Source organism: Suncus etruscus, chromosome 5 (assembly GCF_024139225.1).
Source record: "Suncus etruscus isolate mSunEtr1 chromosome 5, mSunEtr1.pri.cur, whole genome shotgun sequence".
NCBI lineage: Eukaryota > Metazoa > Chordata > Mammalia > Eulipotyphla > Soricidae > Suncus > Suncus etruscus.
Window position 1 is genome coordinate 76670762 of NC_064852.1, and position 23165 is coordinate 76693926.

At 36.1% G+C, this 23165-nt stretch overlaps 1 protein-coding gene across 1 annotated transcript in view; it reads right to left on the bottom strand.

Moving 5' to 3' along the window:
* Nucleotides 1–21013, bottom strand: part of PLA2R1 (phospholipase A2 receptor 1) — a 127472-nt gene extending 106459 nt beyond the window's left edge. Inside the window, exons 1-4 of the mRNA XM_049772865.1 lie at nt 20794–21013; nt 12498–12890; nt 10361–10534; nt 2091–2264 (exon numbers count right to left, since the gene is read on the bottom strand). Of these exons, the coding sequence (XP_049628822.1) occupies nt 2091–2264; nt 10361–10534; nt 12498–12890; nt 20794–21013 (961 nt within the window). The remainder of the gene's footprint in view (nt 1–2090; nt 2265–10360; nt 10535–12497; nt 12891–20793) is intronic.
* Nucleotides 21014–23165: the final 2152 nt, after the last annotated feature.

Here is a 23165-nt window from a genome sequence, read left to right on the forward strand (position 1 = left end):
AAAGTATAATAATAATACCCAGAGACAATAGAGGTGAGGGTTGGAAGGACTAGCCCATGACAAGAAGCTTATCATAAAGACTGCTATGTGCACTTAGAGAAATATCTACACTAACAACTACTATGAAAATGGTAGAGAAAGAAATACAGTGCCTGTCTTGAAGACAGGCAAGAGCTGAGGGAGGAGGAAAATGAAAGGGGGCAAAGGGGGCGGACTATTGCAGGAAAGTTGCACTGGTGAAAGGGTGTGCATTTTATGACTGAATCACAAAAATGAACATGTTTGTAACCATGGTGCTTAAATGAAAAAAATTATATATAAAATGAATAAATTTCAGATTTAATTAAAAAAAAAACCTGTGTTTTCTCTCCTACCCAATGAAATCTCCTCTACAAACTTAGAAATAATTGTAGAATACATAAAAGTTTCTGAAGAAATGGTTTATATCAACATCAAAAGATAAAAGCAAACTAAGTAATTTTATCTCTCATTATGTAATCATAAAGTTCTGATAAATAACTTGCTGTTAAGTTATACTATGTGGCCATTAAAAATGACGATGTAGAGCTAGACTTATGGGTATGATCATATATAAGCTATCAGTAAAGAAAACAAGACTATTAATAAGCTGAGTGCATGATATTGTTAAATGGTTAATACACAGTCTCCTGTGTGTGCCAGATACTTTTATACATATAGTAGTATATAAACATTATTTCCATTTGGTGGAGAGGGAAACGAAAGCACAGAGAGACTCAGCTATTTGCCTGGGTAGCCCTGCTCAAAAACAGTAGAGATAGGATTCAACCCAGGAAGGTGAGATTTTTGTCTTTGGCCCTAAGCACTGTGCAATAGCCCCTCAATTTTTTCATTTAATTTACCTTTAACCTTTATGTAAATAAGCATGCATTTATGTGGTTCTCCCATCCCTGAAAAACACAGCTATCTCTGAATTGTGGAATTTGAGAGATTTTTTTTCTCCCATGCCATTCTTTCTGTATACTTGGAATTTAGAGAATATTCTAGAATAAGCATACTGTTAATGATATAAAGTGTGAAAAAAGTGTCAGGAACTTTTTTTTTTTTTTTGAGTCACATCTAGTAGTGTTCAGTTCTTATTCCTTGCTTTGTTCTCTTGGTAAACTGACTATATCAGGTGTTGGGATCAAACTGGGTCGACTGTGCACAAGATAAGCACCCTGCCCATAGTACTATTCCTCTGTTCCCCTTAAAAAGTATCATTTTAATGAGTGTAACTTTTAATGAAAGTGATTGATTTTGAATCACTGACATATTACCAAAATTAAAACAAAAAGTATGGACCTACATACAAATATTCAACCTATAAAAGAGAAATAAAATTTTAGATACTAGGTGAAATTCAAGATCCAACTCAATAGCACAATCAGTTTGAAAGTATTGTTTTACATGCCAGTGAACAAGAGTGAGATTTTAATTCTACAACTAAATTTTATGTTCTTTGATACTTATCAGACACCCCACTATACTTGTTGGCACACAAAGAATAATAAATATCATTTTACTTATTTATTATGAAAATTTAATAGCTAATATCTTTAGAAGATCAAGAACTTGAACTTAAGGTTAGAAGAATCCAGATATACTCATTAAAGCTGCAAACTCTTTGTATATTACTAGGATCGCAACTTCTCTTCTCTAGGGGGGAGAAAACAAGAAAGAATTAGGTTGATAGATGGAAAAAAGGGTCTAGAATTTTTTTTTTTTTTGGTTTTTGGGTCACACCTGGCAGCGCTCAGGGGTTACTCCTGGCTCCAGGCTCAGAAATGGCTCCTGGCTGACCAGGGGGCCATATGGGATGCCGGGATTTGAACCACCGTCCTTCTGCATGAAAGGCAAATGCCTTACCTCCATGCTATCTCTCTGTCCCTGAAAAGGATCTAGAATTTGAGTAAAAATTTCTAATGTGTCTGGACCATATTGATAAAAAAAAAATGTACCTTCCAGGGAATTTCTTTTTTCAGAATATATCTTTGCATATATAGACATAAATATTAACAACACTTGTTTTGTTTTTAATCAGTATTAATATGTATTACCTATCTACTTACTCCGTATGAAATTCTCCTCAGTCTCATCTTCAATACTTAGTAGGGCTTCTCCTTGCATGTAACATGAAGAATGTGCCTCACTCCAGGAGAGAGATGAAAGCAGGTTGAATTGGTAGCAAATATGTGAATTGTTGTCCTTTTCCCAGACAGTGTCACAAAGCACTTCCATAGATGCTGAAAAGAAAGTTCATAAAAACATAATTATAATATTATTTTATCTATGAAGTAACCTAATCTACTTCTAATATGAATCTGATAGCAGTGATTCTAACTTGCTGCCTCTAAAAACTTCAGTCTTATTTATCCTTGGTATGTTCTTTATGATAATCTTTATATTATTACCCCATTGCCACTAAGTGGTTAAACTCTTTCAAGGTTAAAAAAATTTTCAAGAAATTATCAATAAAGAAGCTCTGATACTTTCTGGGAAAACAATAGAAACCATTTCAAGAGAGAGCAATAGAAGTAAAACTTTTGTGAAAAAAAAAACATTGATTTTGTGGAAAAGAAGTTAGAATCATATCTGAAAACAATATAAATGAAAAATCATGAGACAGATGCAAATGTTTTAATATGCTGCTTCCTCAATACCAAAATACTATTTGAAAGAAAAAGCAATGTTGTTTCTTACAATAAACATGTTTTCAAATAAGCATTGAGAATGAGAACAATGATACCTGGTTTAATAAAGTTCTTTTAAACCAAAAAAGAGGAAAACACATCATATACAAATAACACTGAACAAGAACTGCATTATATACTCAAAAGTAAATTTAATGACGTATTTAAATGCTTATCTAAAATCTTAAATTTGGGATCAGTGGTAGAATGTCTGCCTTGTAGACATAATAGCATAACTCTAATCTTTGTTGTTGCCTTGCATGTCAAAGGTGATTCAAGTGACATTGTCATGTGAATCCTTGATTCTGGACAGAAGTGTACAATCTTCAGCACACAACAATTAAAAGGGTCAAGTACTAAAGTGTGCCATCTCCACTGAGTACTATGACTAATGTGCACAATTTAGACAATCAAGTGTGACAGCCCCAGTTAATTGGAAAAACAATAAAAAGGGGGAGGGAAAGGGAGAAAATCTTAAGCATATTGCAAAAACAGAAAATGAAGACCTACTTATCCTTTTGTTAAAACTTTCCATAAAAACCCAAGGATAATTACAGGACACACAAATTACCTGGAAGTAAACTAAGCCAAATAATTTTTGTGTGTTGAAAATATGAACCATGTTCCAACATAAGTATCATGGATGGACAAGAAATTTTCCTGACATCTAGAACTTTCCCAGTATATAATCCACAGAGTAACAGCTTCAAATGCCCCTTTCCACCAAGAGACCATGGAACATAATGAATATACAGCATCCTCTAAGAAATTCAAAAGATACACTAGCATATTAAGGTCTCAGAGAAGACCAGAGTTTACAGAGTTATATTTTAATTCAGTGTTCTCACTTACTTGGCAGTGAAAAAATTTTGGCTTGTTTCAATTTTACCTTAATACTTAGATGAATCCCTTCAAAATATAAAAGCCTGGTTTTCATGTCTAATTGCGATGTGGCTTCCTCAGAATTGTATTAATCAGTTAAGCTACAAGTATTCCATAGTGTCCTCACTGACATGTATTTACAGAAGGATCCAAGACTGAAGGTGGTTAAGGTAAGACAAGTCTCTAGTCATGGAAGCTGAAGAGATAGGAGAGTGAAAAATGGCATGGAATTTTAGTAATCATCTTGCCCTGGTGGCTGAAATTTTCTTATTACCATGGAGTCCTTGGAGATTGTCTTCAGTCAAAATACTAGGCCAAAGCTGAAATGAGGAACACACTCTCATTATGTGACATCCAGCATAAGTTCAACCCCTGGGATCACTGGGGACATGAAGAATGTGCAGGACATCAGTGTGTGATGAGAAAGAGTCAGATTAGATATTTAAAAAAATAGTAAACCTCCTATTCTAAGTGGCAGATAGACTAAACAGCAGATCTGGAATGCATTTAAATGTATTCTTAATTCTAATGCACTTGATTAACAGAACAAACACTGAGAAACACTAGCCTAAACAGAAAAAAATTAAATTATTTGCAAAGGATAGTAGGTCTAAGTTGCCTTTGATTACTAAAAGATTTCAGAAAGGAAACTATAGGGAGATGTTAGAAGGAAAGATCTGGAACTTCATACCTGTGTCTCTCCAAGAACTAAGTCTTTCAACAGGATAGATACATGAATATTTGCAAGTAACCTGCTTCAACACTGTACAGTAAATAGTCCAGTTATGACGTAAGGTGATAATATCTGTACTGTTATATAGCCCAGTTTTCTTAGATTTTGTATGATCTGTATCTAATTCTCAATGTTAATCAAAAAGAAACTTGCCATCATTGTTTGCAACTGTTGCCCACATACCAGTGAGTTCAATTGTCATTGGATGGAACTCAGTTTTAAATAAAATATACAAAGCTGTACTCCTATATAGGCAGACACAAATTCTTTCCCCTACCCTACCTGGGATGAATGTTATTCCCTGGGTCTTGTGTGAAGGTTGTCTGGTAACATGTGAAACAAAAGTGCTAATCCTGTGTTGTCATGTTCTGTCCTGATGCCATTTGGGCTAGAAGATTGTAGTTACTTGGCTACCAACAGACACCTCTTAATATTAAGCATCATCAAAGATAGTCTTGGTTGAAGTGTTTCTTTGCCTCATGCCAGTATTCCTTCCCACATGGGCAGCTGGAAAACCATGACTGGTCAGTGCAGAGGTATAAGTCCCACTTCTCACCCCAACATGGAAGCAAATTCAGCTTGATAACACTCATATTAGACAGGTCATCTGGCCTGTCTACTTCCCTTTGCATAACCATGCTTTCTTCCTTTTTTGTTTACACATATATTGGTCCTGGAAACATCCTCCAAGAGACCTGAGTATGTTTATCTCTGCCTTGGTGACTCCTCCCTAGGAAATTACTGGACAAAGACTCCCATTATGAACAGATGCACTTGCAATTACTTTTGCTCTTTTTTTTTTATATATATATAAAAGCTATCTTTCCAGGGCATTAGAAATACAAGGATGGATGAAAGTTTGTATGTCACGCATATCTAATTATTCTTGAAAAATTCTGCTATAAGGGCTAGAGTCATATTACGGTTTTTTGTGTCCTTTATTGTTTTAATATTTCTTCTGTGGCTAAATGAGGGAAGCAACTATTTAATACATATATTTGAGTAATTCAATGAGCTGCCTTTAATTTTCTTTATAGTATATTTTAGATAAAAATGTTTTAGTTCCATTATAAGTCCAACTTATCTTCATTTTTGTTGTTCTTATTTAGTGTAATATTTAGGAGTCCATTGCTATATTCAAGATATTAAAATTTACCCCTATGATTTTTTTTGCCTTAAAATCTTATCCTTCTAAAAGTCCTTTTAAATTTTCAGCTCTTCCAATTAAATAAATTTGAACTCTTTTGAATTTGGGATTTTGAATGTAGTTAGTCATATATTCATTTTTTCATTTATTAAAAGACTCCTGTTTTTTTTTTTATTAAATTGTCATATTCTTGTAGAAAACCAACCACCAATAAGTGTTGTAGGCTTGCTTAAGCTTTGAAATCAGAAGTGTGAATTCTCGGGCCCGGAGAGATAGCACAGCAGCGTTTGCCTTGCAAGCAGCTGATCCAGGACCAAAGGTGGTTGGTTCGAATCCAGGTGTCCCATATGGTCCCCCGTGCCTACTAGGAGCTATTTCTGAGCAGACAGCCAGGAGTAAGCCCTGAGAAATGCCGGGTGTGGCCCAAAAACCAAAAAAAAAAAAAAAAAAAAAAAATGAAGTGTGAATTCTCCAACTCTTCCTTTTCATAAGTTTTTTTTGTTTTGTTTTGTTTTGTTTTTGGGTCACACCCAGCAGCGCTCAGGCTTTACTCCTGGCTCTATGCTCAGAAATTGCTCCTGGCAGGCTCGGGGGACCATATGGGATACCAGGATTCTAATCACCGTCCCTTTGCATGCAAGGCACAATGCCTTACCTCCATGCCATCTCTCCCACCTCTTTCATAAGTATTTTTATACTTATTAGGACCTCTGAATTTTTTTATGAACTTTAGAATAAGTCCACCAATTTATACAAAAAGACCTAGAATTTTAATTTTGATATGCTGCCTCATATTAATAGTTATAAATATTTCTCAAAATTCTCTAGAGTGCCTGAGTGGCATTGCTTCCCTAATCTTATCCCCTCACAAGCACCATTGGGTTTGGTCCCCACACAGCTAAAAAAAAATTTTTTTTCTGGTTTTTTGTTTTTGTTTTTGGGCCATACTCAGAGGTTACTCCTGGATATCTGCTCAGAAATAGCTCCTGGCAGGCATGAGGGACCATATGGGATGCCAGGATTAGAACCAACCATCTTAGGTCCTGGATTGGCTGCTTGCAAGGCAAACACCGCTGTGCTATCTCTCTGGCCCCAGCTAAAGAAATTTAATGACCATTATTAAAAATTATAAATCATAAAATGTTTCCATTTAAAAATGATGAGAGGGGGCCAGGCCGATATCACAGCAGTAGGCAGCTGCCTTGCTTTCGCAGACTCAGGATGGACACAGGTTCAATCCCCTGCACCCCATATGGCCCCACAAGCCTGCCAGGAGTGATTTTTGAGTGAAGAGCCAGGAGTAAACCCTGATGAGAAACATAAGTAGAACTTTTCTTCATTATTTTTTTATGCCTCACTGTCATATACACCTATTGATCATTTCAAAAAAAGAAGGAGCTCACTTTTACAAAAGATGAAATCTTTTTGAAATTTGCTCCAATTTTACATTTTGACACATCACTTTGAGTTATGTTCACTTATAGGAACCAAAAGTAATAATAAAAGAAAAAGGGGATGGTGAGGTGGCGCTAGAGGTAAGGTGTCTGCCTTGCAAGCGCTAGCCAAGGACCCCGGCGTCCCATATGGTTCCCCCAAGCCAGGGGAAATTTCTGAGCACTTAGCCAGGAGTAACCCCTGAGCATCAAATGGGTGTGGCCCCAAAAACAAAACAAAAAAAATAATAATAAAGAAAAAAAAACCTAGAACTGTAATTGAGCACTGCACAAATAAACCTTTGATTTAGTAAAGATCAAGAGAGGTGTAAACCAGTAAGCTCTCTGGGGCCAGAGAGATAGCATGAAGGTAAGGCGTTTGCCTTTCATATAGAAGGTCAGTGGTTCGAATACCGGTGTCCCATATGGTCCCCCGAGCCTGCCAGGGGCGATTTCTTAGCATAGAGCCAGGAGTAACCCTGGGTTACACTGCTGGGTGTGGCCCCCTCCCCCCCCCCCCAAAAAAAAAGAAAATCCAGTAAGCTGTCAAATGGCAGAACTATCTGGGCTGTAGAAAATAGAATGAATGATGTGAAAAGATCTGAGAGCCACTAATTTACCCTTTCTGGCCCTGATTTATATATATTTATATATTTTCTTGTTTATTTATTTATTTTTGAGCCATACCTGGCAATGCTTATGAGTTACTCCTGGCTCCGTGCTCAGCAATTACTCCTGGCAGTAAGCCATATGGGATGTCAGGGATTGAATCCCTATCAGCTAAGTGCAAGACCCACTGTGCTATTGTTCCAATTCCTGGTTTATTTATTTTTAATAATAACATCTACTGGAGATAGAACTAGAAAGATAAGTTGGCAAAATACTATGATGTGATACACGAATCAAAGGGGGGGGTTAAGGAGTTCCATTTACAAACATACATGCACATTCAGACTGACATAGAGAAGTTTGATGATCTAAATTATTAGGTAATAAAATGTTGTCTTCCTGGTTGGTGCCAAGTTTCACTGCACTCTCCTTCTCCATAACACTCCCTCCCTCCTCAGCCTGCTCATAGCCAGCAGCTAAGTTGCTAATACCAATAGGGGGATTTCAAGACTCCTAATTTCTACATTCATATTTTCACATAAGGGTCAGAAAGATAGGACAGGAATTAAGGTGCTGTGGTCAACATTGGTTTGATTCCTGACACATGAATCTCCAAGCACCACCAAGAATGATCCCTGAACACAGAGCAAGATTAAGCTCTCATCGCTTCTGGGCATGGTCCCAGTTTTTTTCTCCCCTAAAAAAAGTCCTACCTTATTGTTCATAAACCCTTAATATTATTATTTATTAAATGTCTTAAATCAACTGTGCATATAGAGGCATGTTGTATCAAATTATGTACAGACAATAAAGGACCATGTGTTCTGCTTGTCAGAAATGCAAATGTTTACATCCCACTCACTGGACTTATTGCACTGGACTTATTGGACAGGGTCAAGACAGCATTTTCAGACATTTCAAAGCTTATTCTGCAACATTTCTAGTCTGCATTATCTGGGTTCTCTGTCTTATATTACAAATAAATGCCATGGTCTTCAAAGAGAGTGTTCTAAGTCATAGAACTCTTAATATTCATAATAATATTCAATATTCAGTTAACCTTAAGTTTAATTTATATAAATATAACATATATTTATATATAACATATATTTATATAAATATGCATTATATAGAATATCTAATATATATTATATAAACTTACATTATAATATATTTATATTATTTTATATTATATACTATTATATATCATTTTTATTATATATTATTTATATATAGCCATATATAAATAAATATGTTTATTAAGTTATTACTCTTAATATTGACTTTGAATTTTGTTCTTATTGACATAAAAGAAAGAAGAGGAATCAATATTCAGAGAAACATACTGAGAGAATAAGTTAGGTTTCACTATACTGATGCAGATCCTGGTGAATGCTTACAATGAGCAGGTACCACAATACTTTATATGCATTATTTCATTGGTCCCTGCCAAAAACCTTCACAAACACTGTTATTATCTTTATTTTATGGCAATGAAACTGAGTACATTGTACACATGAGTACATTGGAAGGAAGAGCTACAATTAGTTTGACTGAGTTCAAATCCTATACTCTTTCTTATTTATTAAGCAGCATGGGTGCTTAGATTAGAAAACAACTCTACTTTTGTGCTTTTGGGCCACACCCAGTAATGCTCAAGAGTTACTCCTGGTTCTGCACTCAGGAATGATTTTGGGTGGTTCCTGGAGGGGACCACCTGTGATGCTAGAATTACTCCCAGGTTGGTCATGAAAGGCAAGCACTTTACTTGCTGTCTATCACTTGGACCCTGACTACAGTGACTTATATAATCATATTCTTTGCTTCAAATTTACTTTTGTTCAAATTTGTCATTGAATTTTATTAGATGCCTTGGTGTAAGGAAGACAAGCAAGATGAAGAGACTATAAAAGCTATACATTTTGACTCACAGAAACCAGTGTGATGGAAAAGTTAGAAAATAGAATGCACAATAAATTCCATTGGAAAGTACTGTTTTTGGGGTTTGGGCCATACCTGGTATTTGGTGCTCAGAGGTGGCTCCCATCTCTGTGCTCAGGAATTACTCCTTGGAGATTGGGAAATCATATGGGGTACTGGGTATCAAACCTAAGTCATCCACATGCCAGGCAAATGACCTATCTGCTGTACCATCACTCTAGCCCCATACATTGGAAACTTTTTTTAATTAAATAAAAATAAAATAAAACAATAGCGTTCTCCCGGGAAAAGAAATTTGAACATTACATCTGCCTCTGGACCGTGAAAATCAAGTTAAAAAAAGAAAAGGATTCTGAGGTGAGACCTAAGCAACAAGGAAAGAGAAGAAAGTGAAAACTCACTGTTGAGAAATAATGAGGGTACTGCAATTTTAGAAAGATCATCAAGGGTTTAGCTGATGCCTGGACTTGAGAGTGGACAAGACAAGCAGTCTGGATTTAAAGAAATGATGGCAGTTCACAAGAGGAAGTGGATTGAAAGGATAACTAAGCTTTATATGCACGCAGACTTGTTTTGAACTCTTCTGCCCAGAAGCTGGGATTAATGAGATCACAGAGCATTATAATTTGATTCCAGTTAAAGCTTCCTTATGCACCAGGCTTAATGAAGAATGACTAATTAACATCTTTTGAACATAAAGGAAAAAAGAAATCCATACCAGGATTGTCCTTTCAAGGCAAAAACAAACACAAAATCAAAATCTGGGTAAACGGAATTAGAAGTACTTATTTAGATTTCAATATATCAAGCCTAAAGCTTTAGGCTTTTTCTTTAGATACATAAAACTTTATAATCATCTATGAGTCATTCACAACATATAGGAAAGGCTAGAATTTATTCTTACTGGAATCCGGGCAAAATCCCCACTTCTCATCTCTTTCATATCGGCTAGTCGTGGCACACCACAGTAACTTGTCTTTCCTTCCTTCCCTGGTACATTCATGATACCATTGATGGTTATACTGGAAGGGGAACATGCATGGTGACCCATGGGCATTCCCTTTGATAGAATACACATCTAGGAGAAAAGAAAATACTATGTTAAAGGAACATTATGACAGATTTATCTTTTGACACTGCCATAAAGGGAACACATTTATTTCTTTAGACTAAAAATCCTATGCAGGACAAGACGTTTTTGGCACAACTGTGACCTCTAGGGCCTCACTGTTGAGTACATATGAAAGTGCAAGTTGATATGAGGTACCACCTCACACCCCAGAGATTGGCACACATCAGAAAGAATGAGAACAAGCAGGGTTGGCAGGGATGTGGAGAGAAAGGAACTCTTATTCACTGCTGGTGGGAATGCCATCTAGTTCAACCTTTATAAAAAGCAATATGAAGATTCCTCCAAAAACTGGAAATCGAGCTCCCATATGACCCAGCTATACCACTCCTAGGAATATACCCTAGGAACACAAAAATACAATACAAAAATCCCTTCCTTACACCTATATTCATTGCAGCACTATTTACCGTAGCAAGACTCTGGAAACAGCCAAGATACCCTTCAACAGATGAATGGCTAAAGAAACTGTGGTACATATACACAATGAAATATTATGCAGCTGTCAGGAAAGATGAAGTCATGAAATTTTCCTATACATGGATGTACATGGAATCTATTATACTGAGTGAAATAAGTCAGCGAGAGAGAGAGAGAGAGAGAGAGAGAGAGAGAGAGAGAGAGAGAGAGAGATGCAGAATGGTCTCACTCATCTATGGTTTTAAGAAAAATGAAAGACATTCTTGCAATAATAACTTTCAGACACAAAAGAGAAAAGAGCTGGAAGTTATAGCTCACCTCATGAAGCTCACCACAGATAGGGATGAGTTTAGTTAGAGAAATAACTACGTTTTGAACTATCCTAATAATGAGAATGTACGAGCAAAATAGAAAGCCTGTCTAGAGTACAGGCGGGGGTTGGGTGGGGAGGAGGGAGATTTGGGACATTGGTAATGGGAATGTTGCACTGGTGATGGGTAATGTTCTTTACATGACTGAAACCCAAACACAATCATGTATGTAATAAAGTTGTTTAAATTAAAAAAAGAAAAGAAAAATAAAAAAAAGGAAGTGCAAGTTGAGTTCTGAGTTTGAAGGAAGTGCAGGTAAATGATCTGTTTATATATTGATCTACTTTCTTACTAATGACAATGCTGTCATAGCATCTCTATAAATGAATAAGGAAAGATTAAATATTTGTCAGCATCTATACAAATATTGTATTGATTAATTTATTCATCCAACTTATATTAATAAAACACTTAATGTATCTAAAACTGGAGATATATTTTGGTGATCAAACTACTAATCATTGTCTTTTTAGTGGAGTTTTTGTTCTACAGTGTAGAGACAAAGAGAAAACAATATGTAAGTAAACATAATTTTAGGCAATGATAAGAAAATAAAACACACTAAAGAATGATTGTATATTTGTGAGATAAAGAAAAGAGATGCAGTAAGTGGGAGAAGTAAGGGCAAAAGTCTTCAGAAAATACCTGGTCTGGCAAAAATAACAGTAAATATGACCTGGATAGGGTAACCGAAGAGCAAGGGTATTATTAGAAGTCTTTGCTTCCTAAATCTGGTAGAGAGTTCTTGGAAGACTATTTTGATGAAGGCTTCATTCCACAGGACATCATGAGGGTAAACTGCCACACCAGTTATCCTAACAAGTATTTACTTCAAAGTTATTTTTCCTTCCACCTGTGTTTTTCTCTTCTACTTGTTCTTCTATTATTTCTCCTCTTTCTATTAGACTTCAAATTTATTTAAGTGTTTTCTCATGTCATACCTTTAAGCCCAGACTTAGATTTTATTAACCCTATACAATATGCATGTAAGCAGTCAGTCTGTTGTAGAAGTCCTTTGAAATTGACTGCTGTGTATTTCCTTCACATAGTTTCCTACACAAACTAACACAAACTTGTATATAAGGGCAAACTTTGAGTATTTTAATCTGTTATTGTTTTACCTTTGTTCAGGTATTCGCAAATGTCTCCACTATTGGACATATAGGGAACCCATTTATGACGATCTTCCAATGAGGCCACAACCAGGTTGTCCTCCGTTGCCTGGATCATGTATTGAAGGAGGGTGTTGATGATTGTCTTCCTGTTACAGTGCCATTTCAAAGAAATATGGTTGGAATCACACTCGTAGATGCTTAATGACTGCTCAGGGTTGGGGTTAGAAAAATCCATGCCCAGACAACCGCTGCTTCCTATGTTAAAGAGTTGATGGTTGGAAACCCATTTCCACAGCATATACTTGTTGGGTTGGTTGCAGTTCTGCAGGATCAGCACAGATTTGTCAGTCTGAATGCATTTCTTGGTGCTTTCACTTTGAATAATGAATATACCTTGATCTGAAATAGCAAACAGATATGCATAAGATTTTCATAAATAATAAGTAAGTGTGCTTGCCAAAACTGTGATAAATCACATTTGGAGCTGATGGGAAGGTCCACTGAAAGGATTTTATTTGTATATACAAGAAAAACTGGAGGTATTTCTTAAGAAATATAAATGGAATTATTATAGATTATGGGAGATCTTTCATAAGAGACCTCCAGGGGAACATAGTTATTATTCTACTAGGATGGAACTGATAGAAAAGAACTTACCATAACTGGATGACATAAGGGGTAGGAAACAGGAAGATGGACATTGAATATCCAAGGTTATCGTGATACTTTTTATTTCATTAGTTTTGGATTTTGGTGACAGACTCATCAGTGCTTAGGAGCCACTCCAGGTCCTGTGCCTGGGAATTATTTCTAACAGTGCTTATGGGACTATATGCAGTGCTAGGAATCAACCAGATTTGAGTACATATTAGGCAAGCATCTTAACTCTTGTACTATCTTCCTGGTCCTGACAATGTCATTTTATTCAAGCAAATTTTTTAATATTAGGAACATCAGAAAATGAATCAAGAGCCATTTAAAAAATCATACTATCAAACTTCTGTTAAAAAATAAAAGCAACCAGAGGATCTAAGTGAAGTGCATGAAACTTGTTCATGAGACTGTGCTGATGAGAATAAACACTTGCTTTCTGTGCGTGGTTTTACATAAATACAAAGGTGGGAACATTTGTTATGGATACAGGCTCTGCAGAAACAGTATAGTTAAGTGGAATGAGCAGCATCAGAGAGCCTGAACACAAGCTGGACCTAGTGTCTGCATCAGAAGAAGAACTAGAACACCAAAGTGGTGACAGAACCACACAGCCACAAGGACATCTGTAGAAAGTAGCCCCTTGTAATATACCTCTCAGCAGTCAAATATTTGTTTTCAGAGGGATTTAGGGTGGTGTTTCCCATAGAAATCTTGTGGGGAATACATGCTAGCTATTTCTCTGTTACCTGACTTTTCCTCAGGTATCAGGTTTGGAAGGTGCCTATTATTCAGTTATGTACTCCCATAGCTTGTTGGAAGATGAAAATATTATCTAATTTCTTAAGTCAATGCAAAGTGTACTAAGCATAATATGAAAGTATAGTAAATACTAGACAGTGCTTTAATGTGTTGATAGCTTATGCCTATAGTTGCCCTGCTTTCTCAATCTAGAATGCCTGATTAGGTCCAGTAGCTTTTCACTCGCAGTCTCCCATCCACACACACTCATACCATTAACTACACTCTCCTCTCACATTTTGCTTTCTACATATTTTTCAAACCTCTGAAAAGATATTATCAGGTTTCATTAAAATGGGTTCAGGACAAGATACATAGCAGAAAAGGGCAGAGGCCTTCTAGAAATTAGGAACAGTAGTAAAATAAGGGTCTTTATTTATGGGTCCATAGGATCAATGTTTGTTTATACTTAAAGTTCATTTTGTATTTCCCAATTACTCAGAATGAAACTGATTTACATTAGCCAAATATTTTAAGATTCCACTAGAAAGACTGCCAATGTATTAAGGAAAACTATATTTTATTTGACAATTGATAGGCTTACTTATAACCTTCTGTCTGAGAAGTTGTTAGAAAGTTGATTTGATCATCATGTATCAGAGAAAAGGGGAAGGAAGTAGATGAGGTTAAGGAGGAGAATAGTGAGAATTGAATGCATTTAAAGATATTTTATTTAGATCAGGAAATTTATTCATGTCTGTATGATTAGTAAAGGTTATTCCAAAAATTGAAGTCTACCTCTAGCCTAAGTGTTGTTAACTCTGATATTTATCTTCACCCCAAACTCTTCTTTATACCTTTTCATGACTGCCTAGAATGTTAACCTTAATTTCTATTGTAATCTATGTCATGTGCTTTTTTATGGGGGTGTGAGAGTTTGGGTTACACCCGGTGGCGGCGGCACTCAGGGGTTACTCCTGTGCTCAGAAATTACTCCTGGCAGGCTTGGAGGACCATATGGAATGCCGGGAATTGACCCCAGGACTATTCAGGGTTGGCCGCATGCAAGGCAAATGCCCTACCGCTGTGCTATCGCTCATGTCCCTATTTGTCATGTTTTGTTTAGTCCAGACTTATTTTACAATAATTGCTCTAAAAATTACCTTCTAATGCAAATATTCAAATATATCCAGCTCTGTGACTTGCTGCTGAACCCAGTTCATACATTTTTTTCTTTCTTTTTTAAATTTTTTTATTTAAACAAATTTATTACACATGATTGTGTTTGGGTTTCAGTCATGTAAAGAACACCACCCATCACCAGTGCAACATTCCCATCACTAATGTCCCAAATCTCCCTCCTCCCCACCCAACCCTCGCCTGTACTCTAGACAGGCTTTCTATTTCCCTTGTACATTCTCATTATTAGGATAGTTTGAAACTTAAGTAAATTATCTAGCTAGTGACTAAGAGCCAAAGAATCAGGCAGGCCTACCACAGATCACCCTTGTAACTTGAACAAATTCCTTCATCTCTATGGATTTTGCATTTTTCCTCTTTGAACTGGGAATATTTCATAGAGATTCCCAGAGTGTTATTTTAAATAAACTACTCAAGTTACTGCACTCTGCTTTGGTCTGGGAATATCTCAGTAAATGAGGGCTATTATTATTCTTGTAATTATTATGCTCTGACTTCTAATCCTCAATCTGTAGATCCACCTATAGATTTGGTTGAATGCCTATAATGCTAATTTGGTCAAACTCTAAAAACTCTATTATTAGCATAAAAATGATGTTTCAATATGTGTGTTGGGGGTTGCCAGGTATAGAGCTCAGGGCCTCACTTATAACTACCATTTGTACCTGATTAAAGTTTTCTATTTATTAATTATAGGGCCTTTTAAGCAGAGCATGAAACTAGGTGGTGTTTCTAGCTTACTTAGCATGGCTGTGCTGATCCATTTATTCAATGTTTGACTTGCAAGATGCTGTTCAGGACCAGTAGTACTGATGGCTAGCTGGGCCATCCCAAGAAGTATTCAGATGGTCATATAATGCTGAGGATAAAACTCAGGGTCTTCTGTAGCTCAAGTAGCCATTTGAGTTATTTTTCTAGCCCCCCTTCCAAAAAAATTCTTAGTTTTAGAAACAAAATTTGAATGAAGTAACACTGGTTTATAACATTATAGACAAATGTTAATTTTTACTTTGTTTTTGTAGTTCATAGTGGTTATGTATTTTTAATTTTAGATAATACTGGAATATTATGCTATCATCTTTTATAGAGAGAAAAATGCTCTTCAGACAAACCAGATAAATAAAACTCTTGCTTCATTTGTTCAAATACATGTGTGGTTATCCATAAATAGAATCTGTTCATCTACTTTTCAAACTTACATGGCAGCTCTTTTTATGGATACATACATGATAATGAAAGCAGTTGTGAATGCATGAATGGGTGACAAGTATATATTTGAAATAATTTATATATCACAAAAAATTGGATGAATAATGTTTTTATTGTTTAAGTTATTAATTGCTATGAGATAAGGAGTGGTAGAATCAAAAGCTATCATACAAGTGATGATAAAAATACCTTTACAAAGAAGAAAGCACTAGATAAACTCAATCCCACATTGATCAGTTTTGGGATGCTATTACATACCAATGTCCAACTGTCTTTTATAATGTGCCTTTAGAAAAATTCTTTAAAATTTACTATAATAATAATAAACTTGCCACCTACAAAAGAATATTATGCTATACTAAGTTAAAAATGATTCATTCTCATTTTCCCATCAAGTTATAGCAGAGCCTAATCATAGTACTATTAATCTCCATGAATTCACTCAAGAGAAAACAATTGTTTTGAATAAAAACTTTGAGGGATCCTAACATAGACACCAAGAATTTGATGGTTAGTAAATGCATATGTGGGTTGTCAGTAACAGAAACATAACATGAAAATAAGCTACTAAACCTAGAGTCTGTAGTAAGATTCTAAGAAGGATGAAAATCAAATGTGGGAGGAATCAAGATTGATTATATATGTCAAGGACATCAGTTCTGCTTGAACACTGATTAAGTGATTAATGAAGTACTGCCAGAATTACTAAATCTCTTTGCAATAAAATGTTATTGTACTTCTCTTCATAATTATAAGTTTAGGAGGAAAAAATTGATTTACTAAAAGAAACTTCTAAGCTAATTTTTATCATTTTTTTCTTCCAAAAATAAATCCAGGGAAGAATTTCTTGGTAGATGATAAAATTTTAAACCCAGAATTTGGTCAAACAAAATGGCATGTATTTGTTTTTTTGAAAAAAGGACTTTATTTAGGAGCCAAAGTGGTAGCACAGCAGTAGGGTTTTTGCTTTGAACGTGACTGACCCAGGACAGACCCGGGTTCGATCCTCAGCATCCCATATTGTCCCCCAAGCCAGGAGCAATTTCTGAGAGCAGAGCTACGAGTAACCCCTGAGCATACCGGTGTGACCCCCAAACCAAAAAAATAAATAAATAGAATTACCTTATTTAAACAATGGGTTTTACAAAGTTGTTCATAATAATGTTGCTTCTGGTATTTAATGTTCCAACACTAATCCTATCATCAGTGTAACATTTTCTCCACCATTATCACCGGTTTTCCACCTACCTTCAAGACTACCCTGTTAGTAGGCAAAAAAATAATTTATTTTTTATTGTTTGTTACAACTAAGGAGAATTATTGAAAAATACTATAGTAAAAGAATATTTGTGAAAACTAATGCTGTCATTGTCTGAGGATTTGCTAAGTTATTTGTTTCCTAGTTGAGCATTCTATATTTGTTTGTTTGTTTGTTTGTTTATTGAGCCATGATAGCTTCAATGCTACTTTTCCATCTAATTTGGTATTCTCCTACTAGAACTGGGCTGCTAAGTTTATATAGTGATGCCAATGGGATGTGCATGTGGCTGCTGGGACTTCAGACAGTAGGGGAATGGTGGAGAGAGAGATTGCTCATCTCACTTTAAAAAGACCCCAGTGTTTTTAACCAAAAACCAGTGCACCTTTGATTTTTATCAGTTTGGTGTCTTCAGAAATTACCCATGAAACAGTGAGACTGACCATGGTGTTGGCTATAGAGTACAGTTGTGGCTGCCAGAGTTTTCAGTCAGAATATCACTGTACATATGAATTTTAGGGGCTTGGTTTGCACTTCTAGGTTAGTTATTAATCTGTAGAGTTGAGCAGTTGAGTTGACATGGCATTAGCTGTGAGATATGGGTGTGGCCATGGCTTCTAGCTGTATGAGGGAGGGAAAACTGCCTACTCCTATTCCAAGAAGACCCCAAAATTTTCAGAGAATGGCATGCATTTTCTAAGGAAACAGAGAACAGTGCTTCCTTGATAGTGTTGAACTATTAGGCTATTTCCTAAGTAAGTGCACATAGAATATTATTTCATCTATCCAGATGTTAGATAACAAACATACCTAGAGTATTAGCATTGTGGTAGATACTAAGTAGTGTGCTGTAGATACAAAGAGGAAATATTTGCCAAAATATCTATTTTTAAAACTATTTGTTTTGAAATCATAGAAATTCTTTAGTTAATGAAATAAAAGTAGTTCTATAAATTCCTAAGAAAACTAATAAATTAAAAAAATTTTTAATTGAGTTTAAAAGACTCCCTTAAAAACAAGTGGTAGTGGCCATTGATGTGACTGGCACAAGATTTGAGTTTGTGAGGCTCTGAGTTTAATTTCATCACACAAAACAAAACAAAAATCTAAGTGATTTTAAGCAAGAAAATAAATCAGAACTTTGAATTGGGGGAAGTAGTGATTGGGAACATATCTAGTGGGACTAAGAGCTTATCTTTGGCTCTGCACTCATGGCAGACTCCATGCAGTGCTTGAGAGAGACCATATGGGGGTGACAGGAATTAAAGCTGGGTCAGCTTCATACAAGTCAAGTATGCTACCAGCTGAATTATCTCTGCTTTATGTTTTTTAAAAATTATTTAATAAAAACACTTAAAAAGAACAATGAAACAGGTTCTAAAGAATACTGTTAGAGGTAGATTTCAGGGTTTTCTGGTATATTATTACACCATGATGGTGGCTGCCTACTTCAGGGCACACTTAAAATGAGTCTGAGAAGTTTTATATTAAGGGAACTAGAAGAAAAAGTCCAAATGCAAGACTCACACCAAGGGCAATGTTTTTGAGAAAACTATTAGGAAATTATACCTTGTAAATTACAATCCAGTTTTGACCCCTCCCAGTGAGTAAGCATTAGTGACTCCATCTTGTTCTCCACATATTTATTTACTTCTCATAACTTCTCTCTCCCCATTGACCTTTGATTTGCCTGTTCTTTTCACACAGGAGTGTTTTAATAGAGTGTGTGTAATGTTAGACCAAGAGTCAGCCATGGACAAATGGGAGAGAACAATCACAAGTTTTTTGGTTTTTTGGTTTTTGTTTGTTTGTTTGTTTGTTTGTTTTTTGGGTCACACCCGGCAGTGCTCAGGGGTTACTCCTGGCTCTATGCTCAGATATCATACCTGGCAGGCTCAGGGGACCATATGGGACGCCGGATTTCGAACCACCAACCTTCTGCATGAGAGGCCTTACCTCTATGCTATCTCTCCGGCCCCAGAACAATCACAAGTAATTTGGAAAAGAGCTTTCTGCAGGCTGTCACACAGATGAAAAGCAGATTGTTATTTCAATACTTTTACCAGAAACAAATCTCCATCATCAAACCATATATACCAACAAGACAATAGCATGATTGGACTCTTCCCAATGTCAATTAACTCACTACTCTTTTGCCTTCTATAAAATAAACCCCAAATTCCAGCCTGAGAGTGAGATAGTTTTTGGAAATGAATTCATGACCATCTCAGATTGCTAGCACCCAAATAAGCCTATTTTACTTATAACAACTCTTGTCTTTTGCAAGTTGGCTTTAAAACAGCAATTTAACGTGGATTTGGTAATAAACCCCAAGTTTCCTTGAGCTTAAATTTCTTCTATTTCATCCATCCACACAGCTGATGCTGGTCTCACTATGCTCTTGTCTCCATATCATTTCTCTAATCTGTATGATTTGTTCTGTAGAAAGGAGTCCAGTAGATACGGGGAGAGCATCTTTGCCCTGAAACCAATCTGGAGGTGAACAGTTTCTCCCCTGAGATCAACTGACCTTTACCAGCTGAGTTTGGGTTTTTATCTAGTGAACAATTGGTTGATATTTGACTGTACTTCTCACTTAGATTACACCATAGTCAGTAGTAAAGTATGCCACAAACAATTGAATCATATACTATTCCTGGCTGAACAATCCAGAAAATCTGCATTCTTAATGGAACTTTTCCAGAGAGCCAGAGAAATAGTACAGTAGGAGGCTTGTTAGCCTTGCACGTGACTGACTCTGATTAGATCCCTAGAGTTCCATATGATCTCTTGAATATTACAGGTTTGATTCATTAGCGCAGAGCCAGAAGTAACTCCTGAGCAACAACAACCAAAAGAACACCCATGACTTTACCAAACCAAATAACCAAGAAATTTCTGATGCTTGCTATGCATGTATTGAAAAAATGGGGGCATGAGGGCAACATGCAATTCTTATTCATCAGCATAAATATTTAGATTTTATATCATCTTATCTAAGACTTGGTTCTAATCTGACAGACCTAACAAAGTCATGGCTTCCTAGCAATTGCCTCCTATTAATCACCTAAAAAGCAAAGAAAGACATTGAAAAATATCTCCTGCTTCTGTTGCAGGATTTCCTCATCTTTCTCTGTCCTAGCATTGTCCTTGATTTTCAGTCTTTCCTCTCCCACAGCTTCTGATTCTGGGTAATCACCACCTCCACAGGCCCATGGGACCCCTCTTGCTAAATCTTTTTACATGTTACCTTCCCCTTTTTCTCTAATCTTCCCAAATGTTCTCGCCAAGTTCCAGTAGGCATACAATACTCTTTCTCACAAGCAGGAAAAATGAAACCCTGCTTAATCAGCTGCAGTTGTGAGGACTCAAATTGCAATTGACTGTTACCAATCAAGCTCTGTGTGAAGAGGGTTAACTTTTTCATCACTCCCTGCTCATTCTCATACCTCCTGTTCCTCATTTTCTGCCCTCAGTTAGCCTATGCTGACCTTTACAGAAACCTTTACTATCTGTGCAAAGGCCTTGCACTCTCTCTTCACTTACCAATGAATTTTTGAATTGAGTTGAAACGTTTTATTTTTTCCCTTTGTAGTATAACCTGCTATCACTTTGTGTTTAACTAGGAAGTACCTCAAAGATAATGCTTACGTCAAAAATTATTACTTGTGGTGGCTCTGTTAGAGTCCTATATACTATGTTTCAAGTATATCATCTAAGCTGCCAGGAAGCAAGTTATGACAAGATACAGTAAGACATTGTTAAGCTTTCATACAAATACCTGATATTAGAAGCCACAGGGGTAATAGGACTCAAAGACTGGGTCACTTAAACAATATAGAAAACAACTCTACCAACTACTGAAAACCACCTGAAAATGTGATAATATTTAAAATAGAAGTATGCGCTCAGTTAATAATTGTAATTGTTTTGGGAATATATTCACTAGAAAAATAAACTTCTGTAAGAGTAGAAATTCATGGAGAATATTTTTATAGTAGATATATTGTTTAATCTTGATCAATTTACTAGAACTGCCATAAACAAAGTACCAAAAACTGAGTATGACTTTAACAAAAGATTTTTTTTTTACATATGTGGAGACTGTCAAAAGTCAAGGTATAAACAGGATTTGCTTCCTGGGTGTGCAAGAAAATAATCTGTTTCAGGTCTCTGTCCTTGACTTACAGAAAACTATTATCTCTTTGTCTCTTAATATTACTTACTCTCAAAGTATAATTCTGTGTCCAAATTGCCCTTTCTTATGAGGACATCATTCATATACAATTAAGATCTCCATTAATCACCTCATTTAGACTTGATTACCTCTATAAAGACCCTATTTTCTAAAAAAAATTCTCACTCTGAGGTATTGGAGTGGGGGATGTTAAGATTTCAATATATAAAAATTGAAGGTGATGTTGCTGGAGATATAGCATGGAGGTAGGGCATTTGTCTTGCATGCAGAAGGATGGTGGTTCGAATTCTGGCATCCCATGTGGTCCCCCCAAACCTGCCAGGAGTGATTTCTGAGCTTGGAGCCAGGAGTGGCCCCTGAGCACTGCCAGGTGTCACACAAAAACCAAAAACCAAAAAAAAAAAAAAAGAAAGAAATTGAAGGTGATATAATTCAACCAATAATAGTATCTGATTCTCTGGCTGCCTAATTTTCAGCATCCAAGGTGAAATGAAAATGTGAGGTCATGATAGATCAAGGAGGTCAAATTAATCTCTGCTCTCATGGGTCCATGAGAAATAAACCTCTTTTCCAGAAAAAAAAACATGCTTAATATGGGGATTGGAGGTAGGTAATAGGTTCCTCCTCAGGGCCTCCTGCAGGGGTGTTGGCACTCCAAGGGGGAATAGTCACTGTATTGCCATGCCTCCGATCAGATCCTGGTCCCCCATGTCCCAATCCCAATACCTGGCAGTCATGGAAAGTGTAGGGCACAAGTGGTGAGAGGGATCTAGGCTGAGAACCCAATAGGGAGAGGAGGTGACTTGAAGTGAGACTGGTCTTGAAGTAGGCTTCTAAGACCCTGGCTCACATCCCATTATCTTATGTGCCTTAATGTTCAAAGCAAAAATTCAAACATAAAAATTAGTTTAGAGCCAGATTAATATTACAGCAGGTAAGGCATTTGCTTTGCATGTAGCCAAACTGACATTGATGTCTGGCACATTTGGTTCCCTGAGCTCTGTCAGGAATTATCTCTGAGCAGAGATAAGCCCTGAGCAGTGTTTGCGATGACCCCAAAACAAGAAAATAAATTATTTTAATTGAAGTTACATTGTATATTAATATTCTATATATTACTATTACATATAGACATATAAACAACATTATTAACTTTCAATAGTTCTCTATATTTACATATAATTATTGGCGTTGTTTATAATACATAAGAGAGATTGTACATAAACATTACTTATCCAGACACCAATCCACAGAGCATTATACCCATTGGGTCACTCTGCTGATTATGAGGCTCTGGTGACATCTACACTTTTATATATCACCTGGTCTTATTAAATGAAGGGTAACATGATGGAAAAATAGATTGGCAAACTAAGCACTTTGTTTATGGCAAACCTATTTGAAGCTAAATAGTATC